The following is a 17,063-nucleotide window of genomic DNA, read 5'->3' on the forward strand; positions in this document are numbered from 1 at the left end:
TTAAACGCCGCACCCAAAACATCTGAAAACGGTTATTTAATTGGTTAAATTAAAACACAGTAATTATTACACAAGTAAATAACACGAGTATTATAATTCCCTCGACACTGGTTTTCTTGCTACAGGTTTGAAGCTTCTCCAAATCCACCGTGAAAACTAAACCCACAGTATAACGAGAAAATAAAGACCACATTAACTTAATATGAACATACAATGACATGCACAGCATGTAAATAACGTTCACCAAAGTAAAATACAGACACAAAACAACACACCCCGTTGGCTGCATGCTGTACACAAGGGAATAGAGGTTTCCTTAGATCCTTAGCTAACATCCGATCAACAACCTTAAACTTTTAACGGAGCATTAAATTGTCAGTGCTTCGCATGGACTCTCTCACTCACAAGCGTTCCAAAGGCCTTCAAAATAAAGGCACTGTACTCTTACCAAATAAAGTCACTTACTAATACTGAATGCAAGTATTCTAAATTAGGACATTGGTTGAAAACAAATGATACATTATGTAATTGCGACAATTACATGTAGCCTACAATATTGCCAGGTAGCTGACTTCACCAATGGCGAATTCGCCTTTCATCAACCCCAAGTTCCCGTGCTACAGATCTGTTGCAGCTGGTGAGTGCTTTCTGCACAGCTTTCTGTTTGAATGCTGGAAGTGTAAGAATGTTTCGGCATGCTGCTTCAGATTTCTACACAATGTAGACACACGCGCGGCTTCAATTTTATACTATGCTTTGTGTTTGACCTCCTTGTCTATTCTTTGTTTGTCTATGGCCGCACTGCAACTGCAATTCTCTAAATCTCTCTTACTAATTAAACGCCGCCCTCGAATAAACGCCGCCCTCGAATAAACGCCGCACCAAAAATGATCATTGTGTAATAAACGCCGTGGCGTTTAATCGAAGAAATACGGTATCTGTTAGTGTGACTTTCTGTCTGTGTGGTTCATGTTGTGTGCTCCCTGTAGTGTAATTCCTGGTTGGAATAAATCTCTGCTTGAACTGCATTTGGGTCCTAACCTTCTCTCCACCCTGACAGTTACTCTGGAAAGGAGCCATCTGAGGCTCAAACATGCATCATGTAGGACCCCAATGAATACAAAATAACCTGTTTCTGATTTTCTTTCTAAATTTTTAGCGGCAAAATTCAAGACGGCAGACAATATATGCAGAAAAATCACAAAAAGTAACATATCATATTTTCACTTCTACAAAAGCCTTAAAATTGTCAACTTTTTGATAAATGTACTTCTAATAAGGTAGACAAGTGAGACACAGACTATTTTCAAAATATGTATTGCATCATTTGCCAACAAATTGTGAAAAAGAAAGAAATTAGAAAAAAAAAAAAAAAATCTGCATCTTGTTTCATTATTGAAGAGTTCAACAAAAGAGTCAGTCTTCGTTACTCAAGTATTCATCCTCATCACTGTCACTGTCTGACTTTTCAATATTGGTGCACGTCTCCTCAGAGCCCTCACATGTGCAAAGTTGCGTGCATGGTAAGTTGTTAGAACACATTCTACTGCATTGGCTGGTAAGATGGGAGCACTTCACAAGCTCCACAACAGCCTCTGGTGCTGGTGGAAGTTTTGACAGGACAGGAGCCCATTGCCCATCATCAATTTGCCTCCATGCCTGTGATAGTGCGTCAAGAATCTTTGGAGCAGGCACTGTATCTTGTGTCCAAACATTTGCTTGCCAGTGTGCTCTCAGAATGTGCTCTGTAACTGCTCCTGAAGTGGGACGTAGGTTTTCCACTCCCTGGTTGGGTTTTAGAGTTCAGCGACATTGGACAAACATTGGGCATAGCAAGCACAACAGTTGTCCTGGAATGTCCTGAAAAGAAACTACTGGTGTACTGAGCACAGGAGCGGTTCTACATTAAATTAACAACAACATAAGTGAAAGAGAAAATTATATTTCTCAATTGCACAAATCCTTCATTAGAGCATTTGAAAAACACACAATTACAACAGGAAACACACTTTTTAAGGTGAACAATGAACACAATTCAGCACAAAATATGACAGTATAGGTTATCAGAACATAAAATAAATATACACTATATACATAAATGTGCCAACAATATATACAATAATAAAACATTTAACAATGGTATACTCCTCATGAATCATAAAACAAGCTATCTCTCCTCTCTCTCTCTCTCTCTCTCTCTCTCTCTCTCTCTCTCTCTATATATATATATATATATATATATTTTTTTTTTACCATTTGAAGAGGTCTATCATGAGTTTTTGTCTGCCTAAGCAGATAGAAAAGCTACAATTCTCGTTAAGAAAGTTTGCATGATGTGCAACGTTTATATAGGCTACTATAGGCGTTGGGCTACGCCCATCAACGCCCGTATCAGATTCAAGACCCTGGTACTGACCTTCCGAGCAGTGAACGGGACTGCACCCATCTACATCAAGTCTCTCCTGCAACCTTACACCCCCACCCGTCACCTACGGTCTTCTTCAGACAACCGCCTGGTGGTCCCACCGCTCAAGACTGCCCGGTCCCAACACAAGCTCTTCTCCTGCCTGGCGCCCCAATGGTGGAACCAGCTCCCCACCTCCATCAGGGACACTGACTGTCTCCCCACCTTCAAGAAAAGGCTCAAGACACACTTGTTCCGGGAGTACAACGGCACTTAAGAATGCTTGGCTGGACTTGTTAGTTTCCTCCAGGATCACTATGACTCTTATTGAGTGACTTGTTGCTCTTGTAGGTTAGATATAACAAAGTTAAGTCTTGTACTTGCTGTGAAATATTTTACTGTTGATTGTTCTTTTACAGGTACAGTCCTGCACTTTTGTGGTTCATGTTGTTTTAATTTGTAACTTGTATAACTGCATGCTCTTATGGGTCTTCCCTTTTGGCACTTGTTTAGCTTTTTCACAATGTATGCTTCATGTTTTGGCTGCTTGCAATGTTTGGGATTATCTCGTTGTTATGATCAGTGACCTATGCTCTTTTGTAAAGCTCTCTCTTGGAAGCCGCTTTGGATAAAAGCGTCTGCTAAATGAATAAATGTAAATGTAATGTTAGCTAGTTAGTTAAGTAACATCGCCTGCTTTTTGAATTAGAGTCAGTGAGAGAAGCTAGCAATGCAGTAGTAGTGTTCCTTATCTGGCAAGGTGACTGAGTGTCTACCATCTGAAATGCACGTAGCTAACGTGAGGTAATCCAGTTAATCGCACCATAGCGATTTCACTTTGTATTGGCAGGGTTTACTTGGCAGGGTTCACACATACTAGCTGCATTTGCATAGCTAGCGAACTAAGAGCAAACATTAGCTAGCACCATTACATTTATGTGGCGTCGTCAAAAGATGGACATTTTGCTATGGTCTGTTTAATCCAAGATCATCATGGTAGTTCTGGTAGTTCATAGTTCTTCGAAATCCCTTTGCCATGGTTAGCGATACTGAACAGAACTACACTATATTCTACCATTGTCATAATTCAGTGGGGAACCTTCAGGGCCTTCTACGCCTTCAGAGAAGGCCTAAACAAATTATAAATAATAATATATTTAATACTAATAATAAAGTATTCAATAAATCATTTAAAAAATAAATTATATCTCATTTAATTTAATACAATACATTGAATACATTTTCTCTCATCTATGTTCTATTGACCTTATTCCGGAAGTCACGATGGGCGCGGCCATCCGCGTATTCTCATTTCCGGTTTAGATACTTTCCACTTTATAACGGTGCTAAAAGACAGTGTCTTAAACAGGCTCTGGTACTAATTTATGGCTAATAGAGATGCCCAGAGTCAACTGCAGTTTGTGGCTGCCATAACAGGTGGAGAAAACGGAATCAGACCCTGTATTATCATTGTTTTGACCATGGAAAGAAGAGGTCCAAGTGTTGTGGGCCGACATACTTTGCATCGACCTCCAACCAAAGTTGAGGATCTGCGTCCCTGGCTGAAGGCGCTGAATTAAAAAAAAACACCGAAGTTTCAGGCCTTTTGTCTGCTCGTATCAATAAAGGGTGTAATAAGAGATAAACTAACTATATTTTAGTATGTTTTAGTGTTCTCAATTCATGATATAAGTAGATACATGATTATAACCAAATGTATGGGCATGGCTGTGAGCAAAACAATTGCTGCAGTGCATATACATTTAATGTAAAGCTTTTGAAACAAAGCAGCAATCAAATTATTTCATGCGTCTTTCTAATGCCATTAGATAGGAGGGAAGATACATGTTGTGTAAGTTTTAACACGTTGCATATAGCCTGTACCAAAGCCCCTCGATGAAAAAGTTGTTACTATTTATTATTACAGCACAATTTGTCACTCATACATTTGCAGTTTATGGCTAATAACAGAGACCTGATGTAAAAACTAGAGCCTCAAGTAGATAAACAAGAAGCTAGCTAACGTTCTACTGCTAACAGTGCTAGCTGGTCGGTTTTGAGGGGAGGTCTCAAATACATGTACTGACTGTAAAATTAATCACACGACTGAATTCTAGAGGACCTAAGCTTTCAAACAAAGTACAGCAAATGCATATGCCCTGCAGTGAAATCGATAGAACATCTTATGTTTGTGGCTAATGTGATGCCTGTATATCGCAGCACAGCACTGAGTGCAGGGCAGCGATCTGACCGGCAAACGAATTATATCAACACTTAAAAGTCGTTTTCAAGCCATCCAGTGAAAGGGTGTATTGTTGACTTGTTGTAGCACACGAACATAGCACATCTTGCACAAATCCACCAAATGATTTAATATTTTAGCAGCGGGACTTCTCGGCAGTTCTCCATTGAATTGAATGATATCCCCGGTAAAGCGGAAGTGTAAATACAACGGAAGTGCAAAAATATGAAAAAAGTGGGCGGGGCGGAATAAGGTGAATAGTTAAGCTTACTGTCAAGTTCATGTCCTGAAAACATGTTATCCAATCAGAATCGTCTGTCTCTATTAAGCCCCAGTTAGCTGGCTCATTCATTGGTTAGGACTTCACAAATCCTGGGGAAGGCCAAGTTATGTGTTTTGGTGTGAAGAGTGACGGGCAAATCGACCAATCACGCTTTGATTTCAACTGGGCGGGAACAAAACAAAACCTCCTAGGCCTTCATGAAGTCCTAACCAATGAATGAGCCATCTAACTGGGCCTTAACAGAGCCTGTTTAAGGAGAGCCTTGCCACTCCCTATTAAGCCCCATTGTACCGAATTTGGCTGCAGTTCCACCAGAGTTCCACTGGGGGTGATCGCGAGCGAGTGCATGTTGAATGGGAGTCTATTGAGCTAAACGGCTTGTCTCTTTCGCCTGATTGTCGTTGAAAAATCTCCGATTTGATTGTAGTTTGTGCATGTTCAACATGGATTATAGGTCGAAAGTTGAATGAACGAGTACTTATGTCCTTTTGGTTTCTTAGATTGTGAGTCGTTGTTGCCCATAACACGCTAGCATTCTGCTAATGAATGCTGATTGGTTAGTGAAGGACTGATACGACCAGAGCTCCCGCTTGATGGCAGCCGAAGCGGAATCAGAATGTCGGAGCATTAGCAACATTAGCAACAACATTAGCAAGCCAAAACTCTTTCTAGCATGTGTATTGACAGGGAGAGCCTAACCTGTCAGCTGTGTTGTCGATGCCCTGAGAGAAAAAAAGTAAGTGACCAGAGCTTGCCGTCAAGCAGTAGCTCTGGTCGTATGATGTGTATGACGTCAATGACATTTTCAAAAGCTTTTTACAACAGAAAGGCGACTTTAAAACAATCTAACAGCCAGCAGTGTGTATTTTTTTTGCCCCCCCCTTTCGAATTCAGAATTCAAATTACTAGACAAAAAATTATATCCTGAGAAAAGTGGATTTTGAGGGGTAGCCTACCGCTCCATAGACCTCCATTCATTCTGCACTCGCTCGTTAGCGCCCTCACATGGAACTTCAACCAGTTCAGAACCCGGAAGTTTCCCGAGAGTGGCAGTTCTCTCCATAGACATAATATAGAGTAGACGCCGCATTGGCGTCTGCAACGGCCGGTGTATACTGTACCCGGCTATGAACCGAGACTTAATATGTCATATTCCATAACACTGACTTAGACACAACTGACACAAAAATGCTATTGTAGAAATAAAACAAATTACTGGTATAACATTGGCCAGCGAAGTGGCACCAACTGTGTAGGTATCAGGGCAGTCGCTATAGTACTCTACTTCTTCCACATCGACCGAATTGGCCAAACAAGGCACGTACATTTAGCTTATAGTTTATATAATCTATTCTAGCTAGTTCATGTTGTTTTTCCAAATTTCACAGAAAGCTGCTAAAATTGAGGCTAAACAGTGCTACTACTGTCATAGCTGCCTATCAAAAACGGCCAAGCCGGACACGTAATTCTTTGCTCAAATAACTCACGTCACTCCCACAAACACATTCTTCGTAAGTAAAAAGTTTAGACTTTTAATCGACAATATTGACAACACATATTAAGAAACTTGTCTTTACTCATAATATCGTCTCCGATTTCAATTCGAAGCTGTGGATCTAACACAGAAGGCAATCTCCCATGGTCTCAGGCTCCGCCTCGGAAAACAATGGCTCCCGTTGCTGACGATACATTTATTTCCGCCTCCCAGTAACCCCTAACCAATGACATGTAGTTTGAGCTTAAGTTGTCATGAGTATCTGGCAGTTTTCAGAAATAAAATCGGCAATTGGACGGCAAAGATATTGGCGCGGGAACCATGGGCATTTTAATGCCCATATTTGAATGGTCCGGCAGGAAAGGGTTTAAGGAAAGGCCCACTATTAATATTAAAATACGCCGAAACATGTGGCCTGTATCATAGCTACATGTATGACCTTTGCAGCAAAAAAACCCGTGTGAATATCCGTTTGGTATTCAGTGCGGTATGATTAATTAAATGCGCTGACAGCTCATTGCCCCAACCTAACAGATTACACTGAGTGGAGCGATCGGACCTTTCCAAGATGGCGGCCCCACATCTCGTCAGCGCCAGTAGGCAGTAGCGTTCGATGCGGCGTCTACTCTATATTATGTCTATGGTTCTCTCCATAGATATATATATACACTAGATGTCTTACCGCGGCGTCTAGAACGTCCGCACATGGCGGCCATCATGCCACAGGCAACTCGCTCACCCATAACATTGTGTTGATGCTACATGTACTTTTTAAATGACCATAACTTGCTCAATTTTCAACCGATTTTTAAACGGTTTGGTTTGTTATCAACGTCAGAGATGTCGCTATTCCACTGCATACTTCTATTAAATTTTTAAAAAATTACAGAATTATTCATAAGTATGCAGTGGAATAGTGGAATAGATAAACTAAATGCGTGTTTTGGTAAAATGTATAGGCTCATCTTTAGTCCCTTATTACCCCAATCAATCAGATCAGATTTCTTTAAATGTGCCTGCTGGCAGTAGGCTTAATGGAAATTAATCATCGATTGAGATCTTGCTAGCGAAAATAATGATATCAACTCTTTCAGAATAAGTATAAAAACAAGGCCAAAGAGTATCTAATTGATACGAATTCATAGACACTTATGAGGATATATGTAGGGTGATATCAGGTAAAATGGGCCACTTTTTGGTAAATCTTTGGGACAACAATACAATACCATATACCTTTCCATGTGTTTTTATGATTACTTATGACTGTTTTTGATAATTTTTTGTTGAAATGATGTATTAAAATATAATTATTTAGGCCCTACAGTTCTTGAAACATCAGCTGTGCCAACTTTTTTTTTGCACGAGCAGTTTCAGGTAAAATGGACCAGTGAAACTGCAAAGGGAAATTGTAATTTATCATAAATTTTAATTTTAAAACACAGTTGCTTATACAGCCACATAACATTTAAACTGCATTAAACAAACATATTCATATGTGCCATGATAAAAAAAATATATCCTGAAGCCCAGACTCGTCACAGTTCCATATATATGTGACGGTGGGCCCTCAATACCCAGCTCGACCAAAAGGCTCTCATACTGGTTAAACCACTGGCTAACCACCTCTTTGTTGAGTCCAGCAGCCCGTGCTGCAGACAGGACCTCTGGCTTGCGCATCCCAAGCTCTGGGTTGTGCTTTAGAAAGTTCTTAAACCAGTAAAATCCGGCCCTCCCTGCTGTCTTGAAGAAACCAGATATGTTGTTCTTGGCTGCAAAATCAAAGGCCACTTGCTGAACATCACGTTTTGTGAAGGGAAACCCCCTCTGCGCCAATGTGTTGAGGGTGGCAGCAAGCTCCCTTTCCGCCTCCTGTGGAAGGTAGGGCTTCCGCCCTGACACATGTTCACTGCCAGTCACCTTTCCACTGATGCGTCTTTGCAGTGTGGATCGCGGCACACCCCATGCTCTTGATAAGAGGTGCACACTCACTGTAATTCCTTTCTTCTCTCCCTCCATGTATTCATCTAAGGCCCCCTTCATCCTCTCCTCTTTCCACAGATTGTAATTGTTTGGCTTTCCTTTCCATCCCTGTTTTATCTTTGTATCTTTTCCTCTCTGGTCCTTGCTCCTCCTCTCTTTTCTCTCCCTTTCCCTCTCTCCTCTCCTCTCGCTTCCTTCTCATTCGCCATACTCACTGTACATAAAATATCTACTACCATTATTACTGTTGGGGGGGTCATGGTGTGACACACACACCCTCACACACACACTCACACACACTCCAACACATGTGTATGTGTGTTTGTGAGGGACACAGATGATGGCCCATTTTAGCTGAAACCATGTTGCCCATTTTACCTCAGTGGGTTAAGGTAAATTGGGCCACCAAGAAAAACATCACTTTTTCAAAAAATATGTTCATATACCAAACTAACAACATTATTTCTGATTGATGCCATCAAGACAGATATTATGCATAGTTTTTTATGCGCATGTAAAAAAAAAAAAAAGATTTATCATCCTTATAATAGTTTAGTTAGATTTGGTATGCCAGGCTACTTACCATGCAGCTTTCTGGTGCAGTCTTGTTTGAATTATTGGCCCGCCCACCATAGCAACCATAAAGCAATCAAATCCCCTGTTACTTGTCAGGGCTGGGACCCCCAAACCTTAAATGGCCCATTTTACCTGATGGCCCATTTTACCTGATATCACCCTATATATATGTATATGCATGTAGGCCTATGTGTAAATCCGTCTTTGATTTCATTGACTGGGACATGCCAGCTGGTTAAGCGCCAAGTAGGCCTACACTTTTCTTACAGCAACGCATGTTGCGGCTTTGCCAATGTTTTCTGCATCGCCTATACTGTATAAAAATGTAGCCTACCTGACGCGAAAAACCTCAAGGCTATGCAGAGTCTGAAGCACAGTAAAAGTTTCAAGTAGCTTTATTGTCAACTTCTTCACGTCAAGACATAAAAAGGAATCGATATGACGTTTCCCACTCTCCCACAGTGAAACATAAAAAGCACAGGCACAACAGATAAGACATTTCTTAAAACATAGCGTTACATATTCACATACAGCAGCATAAGCTCATAAAGCATAGCTTGCTGCGGCGTGTGATATTTGCAATACGGCCCGAGAAGGTCTTGCAAATAAATGAGTCCTTGTCGGCTGAATCGATATCGCTCAAACAAGAACTAATCCGTGTGAAATAAAGGATTGGCGATCGCGAAGAACTCTATTGGTATGGAAAGCTAATCGAACTATAGGCCTATATCTCCTTGGTCAGCTGGGTCTCTCAAAAATGGAGCTGCCAATTATTTTCCGGGGGTGTGGCAAGCTTATCCAGCTACACTTACGTTAGCCTGCTCCCCAGATAGCATTGAGACACTGCGCCAGATCTGGATCACATCTAGCGCAAGATCCGGCACGGAGCCACCAATCGGATCCGTAACGGGGTCCAAACGCACAGCGGCCCAATAACGGCGCGAATCTGTTTTACAGATCTGCACCGGACACGGGCTCGGACTGGTTCAGATCGATTAAAAATACTTTCAAATGTGGCCCAAACTTGGCACGGATCCGTTAATAAAATGTTACCTCCAGATCAGCATTGGCCCAGATCTGCTAATTTATAATTGTGTGTACTTTAATTAGTAATGTTAGCTGCAACAAATTAATTTACCACACAGTTATTGAGTAATGCACTTAACTGTGTTTTTACAAAGTATTCACAAAAAAAAAATCAAGCAAAAATGGTAATTATGTTTTTATTTGGTTGTATCCAAAACTATGTTTTACATATTTTAAAATATGTTTGACCTAACGTTAAGTGCAGCTGTAACACGTAACATGGTAAAAACAAACAATAAATGCTCATTGGATGAGTTACAGTACCGGAATTGAAATTTAAGCAAATCTGCCTTGAAGGCAGAGACTAAACAAAACGTTGACCAAAACTGCTTGACCCTACCCTGAATCTTACCATAACCTTTACCTCAACCAATTTCCTCACTGTTTTATAATAACAATTATAAACTGGGTATCTAGAATACTGAATGTTGACACTATAAACCACAGGGATTGACATGCTCACTTTTTACTGGTCTAATTGTACTGTAAAACAGTTTATAAATCAAAAGATCAACACAGGTTTACATTATTGTACACTTCAAGTAAATGTAAAATGCTGTCTGTCAAAGAAAATAAATTATATGTTGTATAGTTTAACACAATGAAATGTCGTCTTTGTCACACATCTTAAATTAAAAAAAAAAGCTTTTAAAGGGGTCCAAGATAGTCTACAAGAGCCCTGTGCTACACTGTCGGAGATGCTTCTTGTTCAGCCTGCCTGCTGCGCTCCTTGCGGCCGCCCCCTCGGTCAGTTGCCAAGTTGAACCACCTAATGGCATGCTGGGAAATCTCTGTGTCTGTTGCTGTCCCTGAGATGGCACATTTCCGTACAGCACCTAGATGGAAGGTAAAACTTAAAAAATAAACGTATTTTGCTAATTTGTTAACTATTTTACCCTGTTGTTACATGGATTTGGAAGAAAACATACGCATCAGTAGAACTTTGCTTCCCATCTGGTCGAAGGATTTTTTTCCATTGACGCCCTTCCAATTTATTCTTTTAGCAACAGTGCATGAGAAGAGACGACCTAGGATGTTCCATGTGACCCTCTTTGTGTCTTGCCCACCGACAGCTGCTAGAGCAGACACCTAGGGGAAGGTGTGGGGAGGTACAGGGGAAGATATTCATTTGGATTATACAGTTACTCATTAGGACCAAGGCCTCATTTGCATGTGTACTCTTGTGTACTCTGAGCACCACTAAGTAAAATAAAAGTGCATACAATACAATTCCAATTATAACAAGTACAGATGTCATTTTAACTAGAAAACATGTTCAAAGTATTATCTGAGAAAAGAAGCAAGCCATAGTTATTATCCTTCAGAAATACTGAACATATAAATATTTATTGCATTATCCAGAACAGGTTTGTGCTTATTGAGTGCCATAAAAATCACGTTAGTTTGTGTTTTGGGGGTGTGGTTTCTTACAAGGTTCTGCTTTCTCCTCCTGTTCTCTGGATTCTGTATCCAATTTTCAAATGTTGCGACTTCCCCCATGTCGTCGAGGGGAAACTGGAACTCCTCTGGCAGTTCAGCTGAGGCGGAGGGGGTGGATCCCAACTTGGTCAAGAGCACGTTGACAGTCGCTGCCAGCTGAGACTGTTGCTGCTTAATGTTTTCCAGCAGAAGTAGGATGTGCCTTTGTGCCTCTAAAAGTTAAATTAATGTATTAATGTAATTACTGACCTTGCATTACATCCTTAATTTTTTAAATATAAACTATAACATTCAGCCTACCTGAGCAGGGGATTGGGCCACCCTGTCCAACCCTGAACACACAGTTCTGCTCTGAACTTGAACCGGTAGGGCCACTGAGATTGAAGTTTCTGTTCATTTGGTCCTGAGGGCTGGCAGCTGGGGAAGTAACAGAAGAAAATGTACTTAATCTGTCTTAATCACTATTTACATAATTCCAGTTACATGGAATATAATGTTGCCCCAGACACTACAGTCCAAAATTAACAGAAGATCTGTCCTTACAAAACCTAAATGTCTTCAAATGTTTGTGCAAAAAAGTACAATTGTTCATGTCTAATTCCCCTTCCAACCCTCCATTTCCCCTCATCTGTAACTCCTTGGCAGGTGTGAAATGGTTGAGGGAGCTTATATGCTTCCTCCATGCACATATATGATTATTGTAACACTGCGCATTAAACGCAGAAGCCTTTTGTCAGTACATGTAAGGGAGGATTACACATTTGGCAACTATACTTCTGCAACTGAACTCACAGGCGTATGGTCTGCACGCTCATTAGCATACATGACTAACATTAAACATTGACAGAAATGTGAACATTTTGATAAATACCTCTCTTTGTTGCTCACAAAATTTGGAATAGGTGTTGCATGCTCAGGAGAAATATTAGGTGAACAAGATTTCTTAAAACAGTTTCATGTTAGGAACTGAGATCTTACCAGTAAGCATTGGTGGGTCATGGACAATGTTTTGTAGTGTGCACGTTGGGCTGTTCACTTGTAAAATGTTTCTCCTGCATGGCAGGGGCAAAGGGCTGGTGCCTGGTAGAAAACCGACAGTGAGAGCAGACAGCAATATATCAATACGTTTGTTACCATGTTTCTCTGTCAATGTCAATGACAGCAAGGTCTCCCACTTTAAGGCTAAAGTTTAAGTTCCATTTTTGTTGAGTATGTGAGACATTTAGTATACCTGGAGGAACATTGCTCAGACCTGGGAATTGAAAAGCTCTGGAACTGGTAGTGAGATCTGTGTAGGTCCTGTGACTATAGTCACAGTAGTCCTGCTGGTTGGCAACTAGGAGAAAATAAATATCAGTTTTCCTAATTCCCTAGCAAGCACAACATGAAGCTTGTTATTACTGCTGAAAAGGACTAACTGCAAAAACAAGACCAGCTTGGTTTGGCTAAACACAATCTGTGTCAGGCATCAATCTCTTACCAGTAAACCCTTGCGTGTCCTGGTATCCTGGTGTGTCAGTTGGGCTGCTAAACTTCGGCAGTACCTGAGTGCTGGTGTCTGAGAGCAGATAATGCAAAGAAATTAAGAGATGATGACACCATATTAAAGTGGCTTCAAAAATACATCAGGTATGAGAGGAGTAACCATGGCACAAAGGTCAAAACATTCTTCTTGACTGATGAATTTGAGAATATACACTGGCAACAGCAAGGAAATCCCTAAAAAGGGAACGGTTTTGCAGGTGGTGGCCACAGCTCTAATTTATCCTTCCTGAATTTTTGAGCAGTGTAAATTGGCCTTCGTACCTGAAGGGTTATGGTTCACGGCAGAAACTCGAGAAGGCCAGGAACTTGTAGGGAAGCCAAGATTTGTGTAGGACCTGCCTTCACCAAGGTCTTGGAGCCTGGCAGCTAGGGCACAAATTAAGACTATTCAATACAGATTTTAATATAAATACCATCAGCAAGACACCGAAATTGCTTTGTGTACCAAACAACTGCAAAAATGTTTTGAACAAGCATGCTTTCTAAACAATAAGAGTAATTCAAGTCTTACATGGGTCAGGACTATGACACTTAGTGAGATGGAAAGGATGGTGTAAAGCTGGGAGATTTAAGGGAATCTTCCCCCTTGGTGTGATATGCTCATCATCAGACCTCTCCTCAGGCTCACTGTCACTCACTTGTCTGTTATGAAAAAAAGCAAGTTGAAAAACATGTGGTACACACTATCACACACTGTGTAACCCCTACACACATACCGTTTCTTTTTTTTCCTCTTTCTTTGAGAACCCTCATCCTCAGACTGCAGACCTGCTGTATCACTGTTAAAGTATTCCTTCATTTTTCTTCTGGCCTCTAAATAGTCATCTGGTTATATAAGACACAAAATACATTTTATGAAGAATGTCAATCACATTAAAATAGCAAATAGAAAATATGTTTACTGAAATAAACTGCTAAAATATAAGTTGATCAAAACTGTTCAATTTAAATTACCTTTGGCACAAATGATCCGGGCACTGTATTTTTTCCATCCATGACATGGTTCCTCACAACTTTTAATGGCTTTGTTTATTTTTTCATCTGATGTATAATTTGGCCACCAGGACTGGTCATCTCTGAACCAGGAACTTGGTATAACATTAATAGAGTTGTCCTCCGTAAACGACACAACATAGTATCTCTATGGAATACCAAAAGGGTTGGGGTTAAAAACAACAACAAAAAACTAAGGATTAATGTCATCGGATAGGTCCCTAATCTTGCATATGGAAAAGGGGGATGACCACAAACTTGTCCTGGTAGGGTAGTGCTACACACTTCTGTGAGATCTCTGACACCTTTGCAAAGTGGGTGTCTGACTGTAGCTGCGATACACAGACTACATTTAGGGAACGCGAGTCAAGGGGGTAACTGAAGAATGGTGACATGTCAGTGAACTTCTTGTATGCTACATACACATTATCTCTGCACTCAATGACATTAACGATTCTGCAAAAATTGCTCCCTATAACAAATGTATTGTTGTTGTTTGACTTAATGTTAATTATAAAGTTTTCCAATTTCATCTCAGCATATTCTCCAAGAACCACAGAGCCAAGGGGTACAGGGCCCTGGAAATGTTCCTTTTTTAAGTTTGTCTCATTTACAGGTTTGGTGTCTACTGAGGTTAGTTCAGACAGTCTTCTAATGATCTGAGCAAGGGGATATGAAGGTTTGCGGACTAACTTTTTGAGTCTGCCCAAGTAATTTTCAAATGGAAACGAGGAGATTGAGTCCAAGCAGCCGAAGTTCTTTGAGTCTTGTGCCAGATGAACTAAACCATGCACATTATAGACAATTAAGTCTTTACCATAAAGCTCACCATAATGACTGACAAATGTATGCAATAAAGAATTTGCATAATCAGTATGAGTTTAAGCCAATTTGGGGCTAACCAATATAGCAATAGCAGTAGACAACAGTATGAAGTTATAATACACCACAGGATCTAAAACACCACACAACACTACAGGCCCAGTATAAAGCAAAAACTGTCTAAACTCAGTGGCCTTCCATCTATCCACTTCCCTGAGTGATCGTGGTTTACGAACAAATTCATCTGGAATGTAGGCTCTCATATTCACAAGACTGTCAGAGATTCTATTTACAAGTCTGGAAGGTAGGCGAAACTTCAGTGGTCCCTTTAGCCAAAGGTTTATCAGCCGCCTGACTACACCTAAACACACAAGGTGCATATAGTCAAGCGGAAATTGTGAGACCATTCTAACATTAACACCTGTAAAAGGATGGGGACCATGATGGTGTTCTTCATCAGCCTGCCTTGAAAAGTCCTCATCTGTTCTGGTCATACTGTGTAAAAGTGGATACGTCATTCTGTTATTAATGTACACTCCACTTTGAGTGCACTTGTCACACCCATGATACCCTTTATGTGCTTTGGTATTCTTGACAAATGACCGTGCAGGTGTGTCACATATAACCGAATCCAGTCTCAGTGTGAATCTTTTCTCCTCAAAATCAAAACCTTTCTCAAGTCCAGCTAATTCAGCCACAAAATCTTCTAACAATATGATACTTGAGTCAGGCTTTTTGGTACCTGAGAAAAGACCTATCACTACTGGCTCCTTCATAGGGACAGTAACCAGTAGACCCAAAATTGGCCATAGCTGTAAATTAGAGCTCTTGAAGAGCGGCAGTCCGTCAATGTTGATTTGCAGTCTTAAGCAAGAACCATTTACCAATTTGCCCTTAAGTGTGGATAAAGTCTTTCCTAAGGCAGAGACAATGCCAAAGTAGTGATAAAGACCATTACAAAGCTCCTTCACTCTATATGTAGTCTTAGTGTTGAGGATGGTTCTGGCATCTTTGGGAAGCTCTGGGTGGTAAAATCTCAAGATAGCCAAAAGAGCAGTAAGTGCAATGAGTGATATACCGAAATTTAAAGCCCAAGTACAAAGCCGGTCAGTGAGAGTAGCACCTTCCTCACTATCAGAGAGTTCCTCCTGATCCCCATCAGAATCAGCTTCTACATAGTCATCGTAACAAAAATTGTCAAACGGTACATTGTCTACAGCTTCATCTGCAGGAGAGTCTACAACAATTGCCTCTGCTATCTCTTCAGCTATGGGTTCAATCACACATGTAGCACCTTCAATATCAGTAAGTATTTTGCCTAGCTCTACTCTTGCTCTCCTTCTAAGAGCAGAATTACTCACTGGTACAGTTTGTCTATTCATTTCCTGTCAGTCAGTCAGTCAGTCAATGTACCTTAGCTGGACAGGTTGCCATCATGCAGAATCTGAAAGACAAATATTAGAAATAGTGAGTTGATGTAAAATCAAGAGTCACGTTTAAATGTACAGAAATGTGTACAGTCCTACATACAATTTTGGATTTATTCAATCAAGGAAACAATGACTGCGAGAAGTTAGGGTGAAAATTGATGGTTTAACATTTTAAAGCTCATAACACATCACTAACAAAAGATCTAGCTAGTTAGTTACTGTGCGACTAAAGCCACACAGAATGCCTACAATGTTAGAGCTATCGTTACCTTTCCAATTTAAAGACTGGCATGGTAATAATCCAATTTTACTTAATTTGTTTAGGAACTGTAACTACTTGATAACATCCTGCTAAAACTATGGATAGACAGAGATTAATGGGTGTCGTCTTCCTAAAATAAACTATGATTGTGCTGGTTTTGAGCGCAAAACTGAAGCAATAGCTTTACCTGGAAAGTGAACTACTGTAACGTTAGCTACTGTAGCTAGCTAGTTACAGCGTACATATTAGCTAGCTTGCTAGCATCACCAACACACAAAATAACGATGGTATTTAATAAGATAATAAGTTATAGCCGAAATATCTGGTTATATCAACTGTAGCTAGCTTTGCAGTCAACACTGACCTTATTCAAGTAGCTAACTAACCTACAAAAAAGACGAATAACGAACACTTACCACACGCAGAATATAGCTTACAATCCGTTGAGGACAAACGAGGCACACGCTTGCGTTTTATGTCTAATGGACTGGACCAATTTACAAAG

The 17,063-nt window shown here is 40.4% G+C and overlaps 1 protein-coding gene, 1 long non-coding RNA gene and 1 pseudogene across 3 annotated transcripts in view; all 3 read right to left on the reverse strand.

Annotated features, from left to right (window-relative positions):
• The window catches only part of LOC146247310 (uncharacterized), a 55,728-nt gene that overhangs the window by 24,851 nt on the left and 13,814 nt on the right, over positions 1 to 17,063 (reverse strand). The gene's annotated exons all lie outside the window — the stretch shown is intronic.
• LOC146247312 (uncharacterized) lies at positions 9,358 to 16,886 on the reverse strand. Of its 2 annotated transcripts, none has more exons than XM_084681990.1 (12): positions 16,280 to 16,886; positions 14,006 to 14,192; positions 13,768 to 13,876; positions 13,563 to 13,693; positions 13,313 to 13,417; positions 12,987 to 13,064; positions 12,738 to 12,842; positions 12,485 to 12,586; positions 11,807 to 11,923; positions 11,498 to 11,718; positions 10,996 to 11,155; positions 9,358 to 10,902 (listed from the first exon to the last, which is right to left on the reverse strand). In XM_084681990.1, the coding sequence occupies exons 1-12, from the start codon at positions 16,301 to 16,303 to the stop codon at positions 10,751 to 10,753; spliced, it is 1,491 nt and encodes a 496-aa protein (XP_084538116.1). In that variant the 5' UTR covers positions 16,304 to 16,886; the 3' UTR covers positions 9,358 to 10,750. The 2 variants fall into 2 exon arrangements, with proteins under 2 accessions (XP_084538116.1, XP_084538117.1); XM_084681991.1 differs by having other exon boundaries at positions 12,759 to 12,842; positions 16,280 to 16,310.
• LOC146247313 (uncharacterized) lies at positions 14,184 to 16,286 on the reverse strand (annotated as a pseudogene).

This window comes from Hypomesus nipponensis, chromosome 19, assembly GCF_054491055.1.
Source record: "Hypomesus nipponensis isolate SF chromosome 19, ASM5449105v1, whole genome shotgun sequence".
Classification (NCBI taxonomy): Eukaryota; Metazoa; Chordata; class Actinopteri; order Osmeriformes; family Osmeridae; genus Hypomesus; species Hypomesus nipponensis.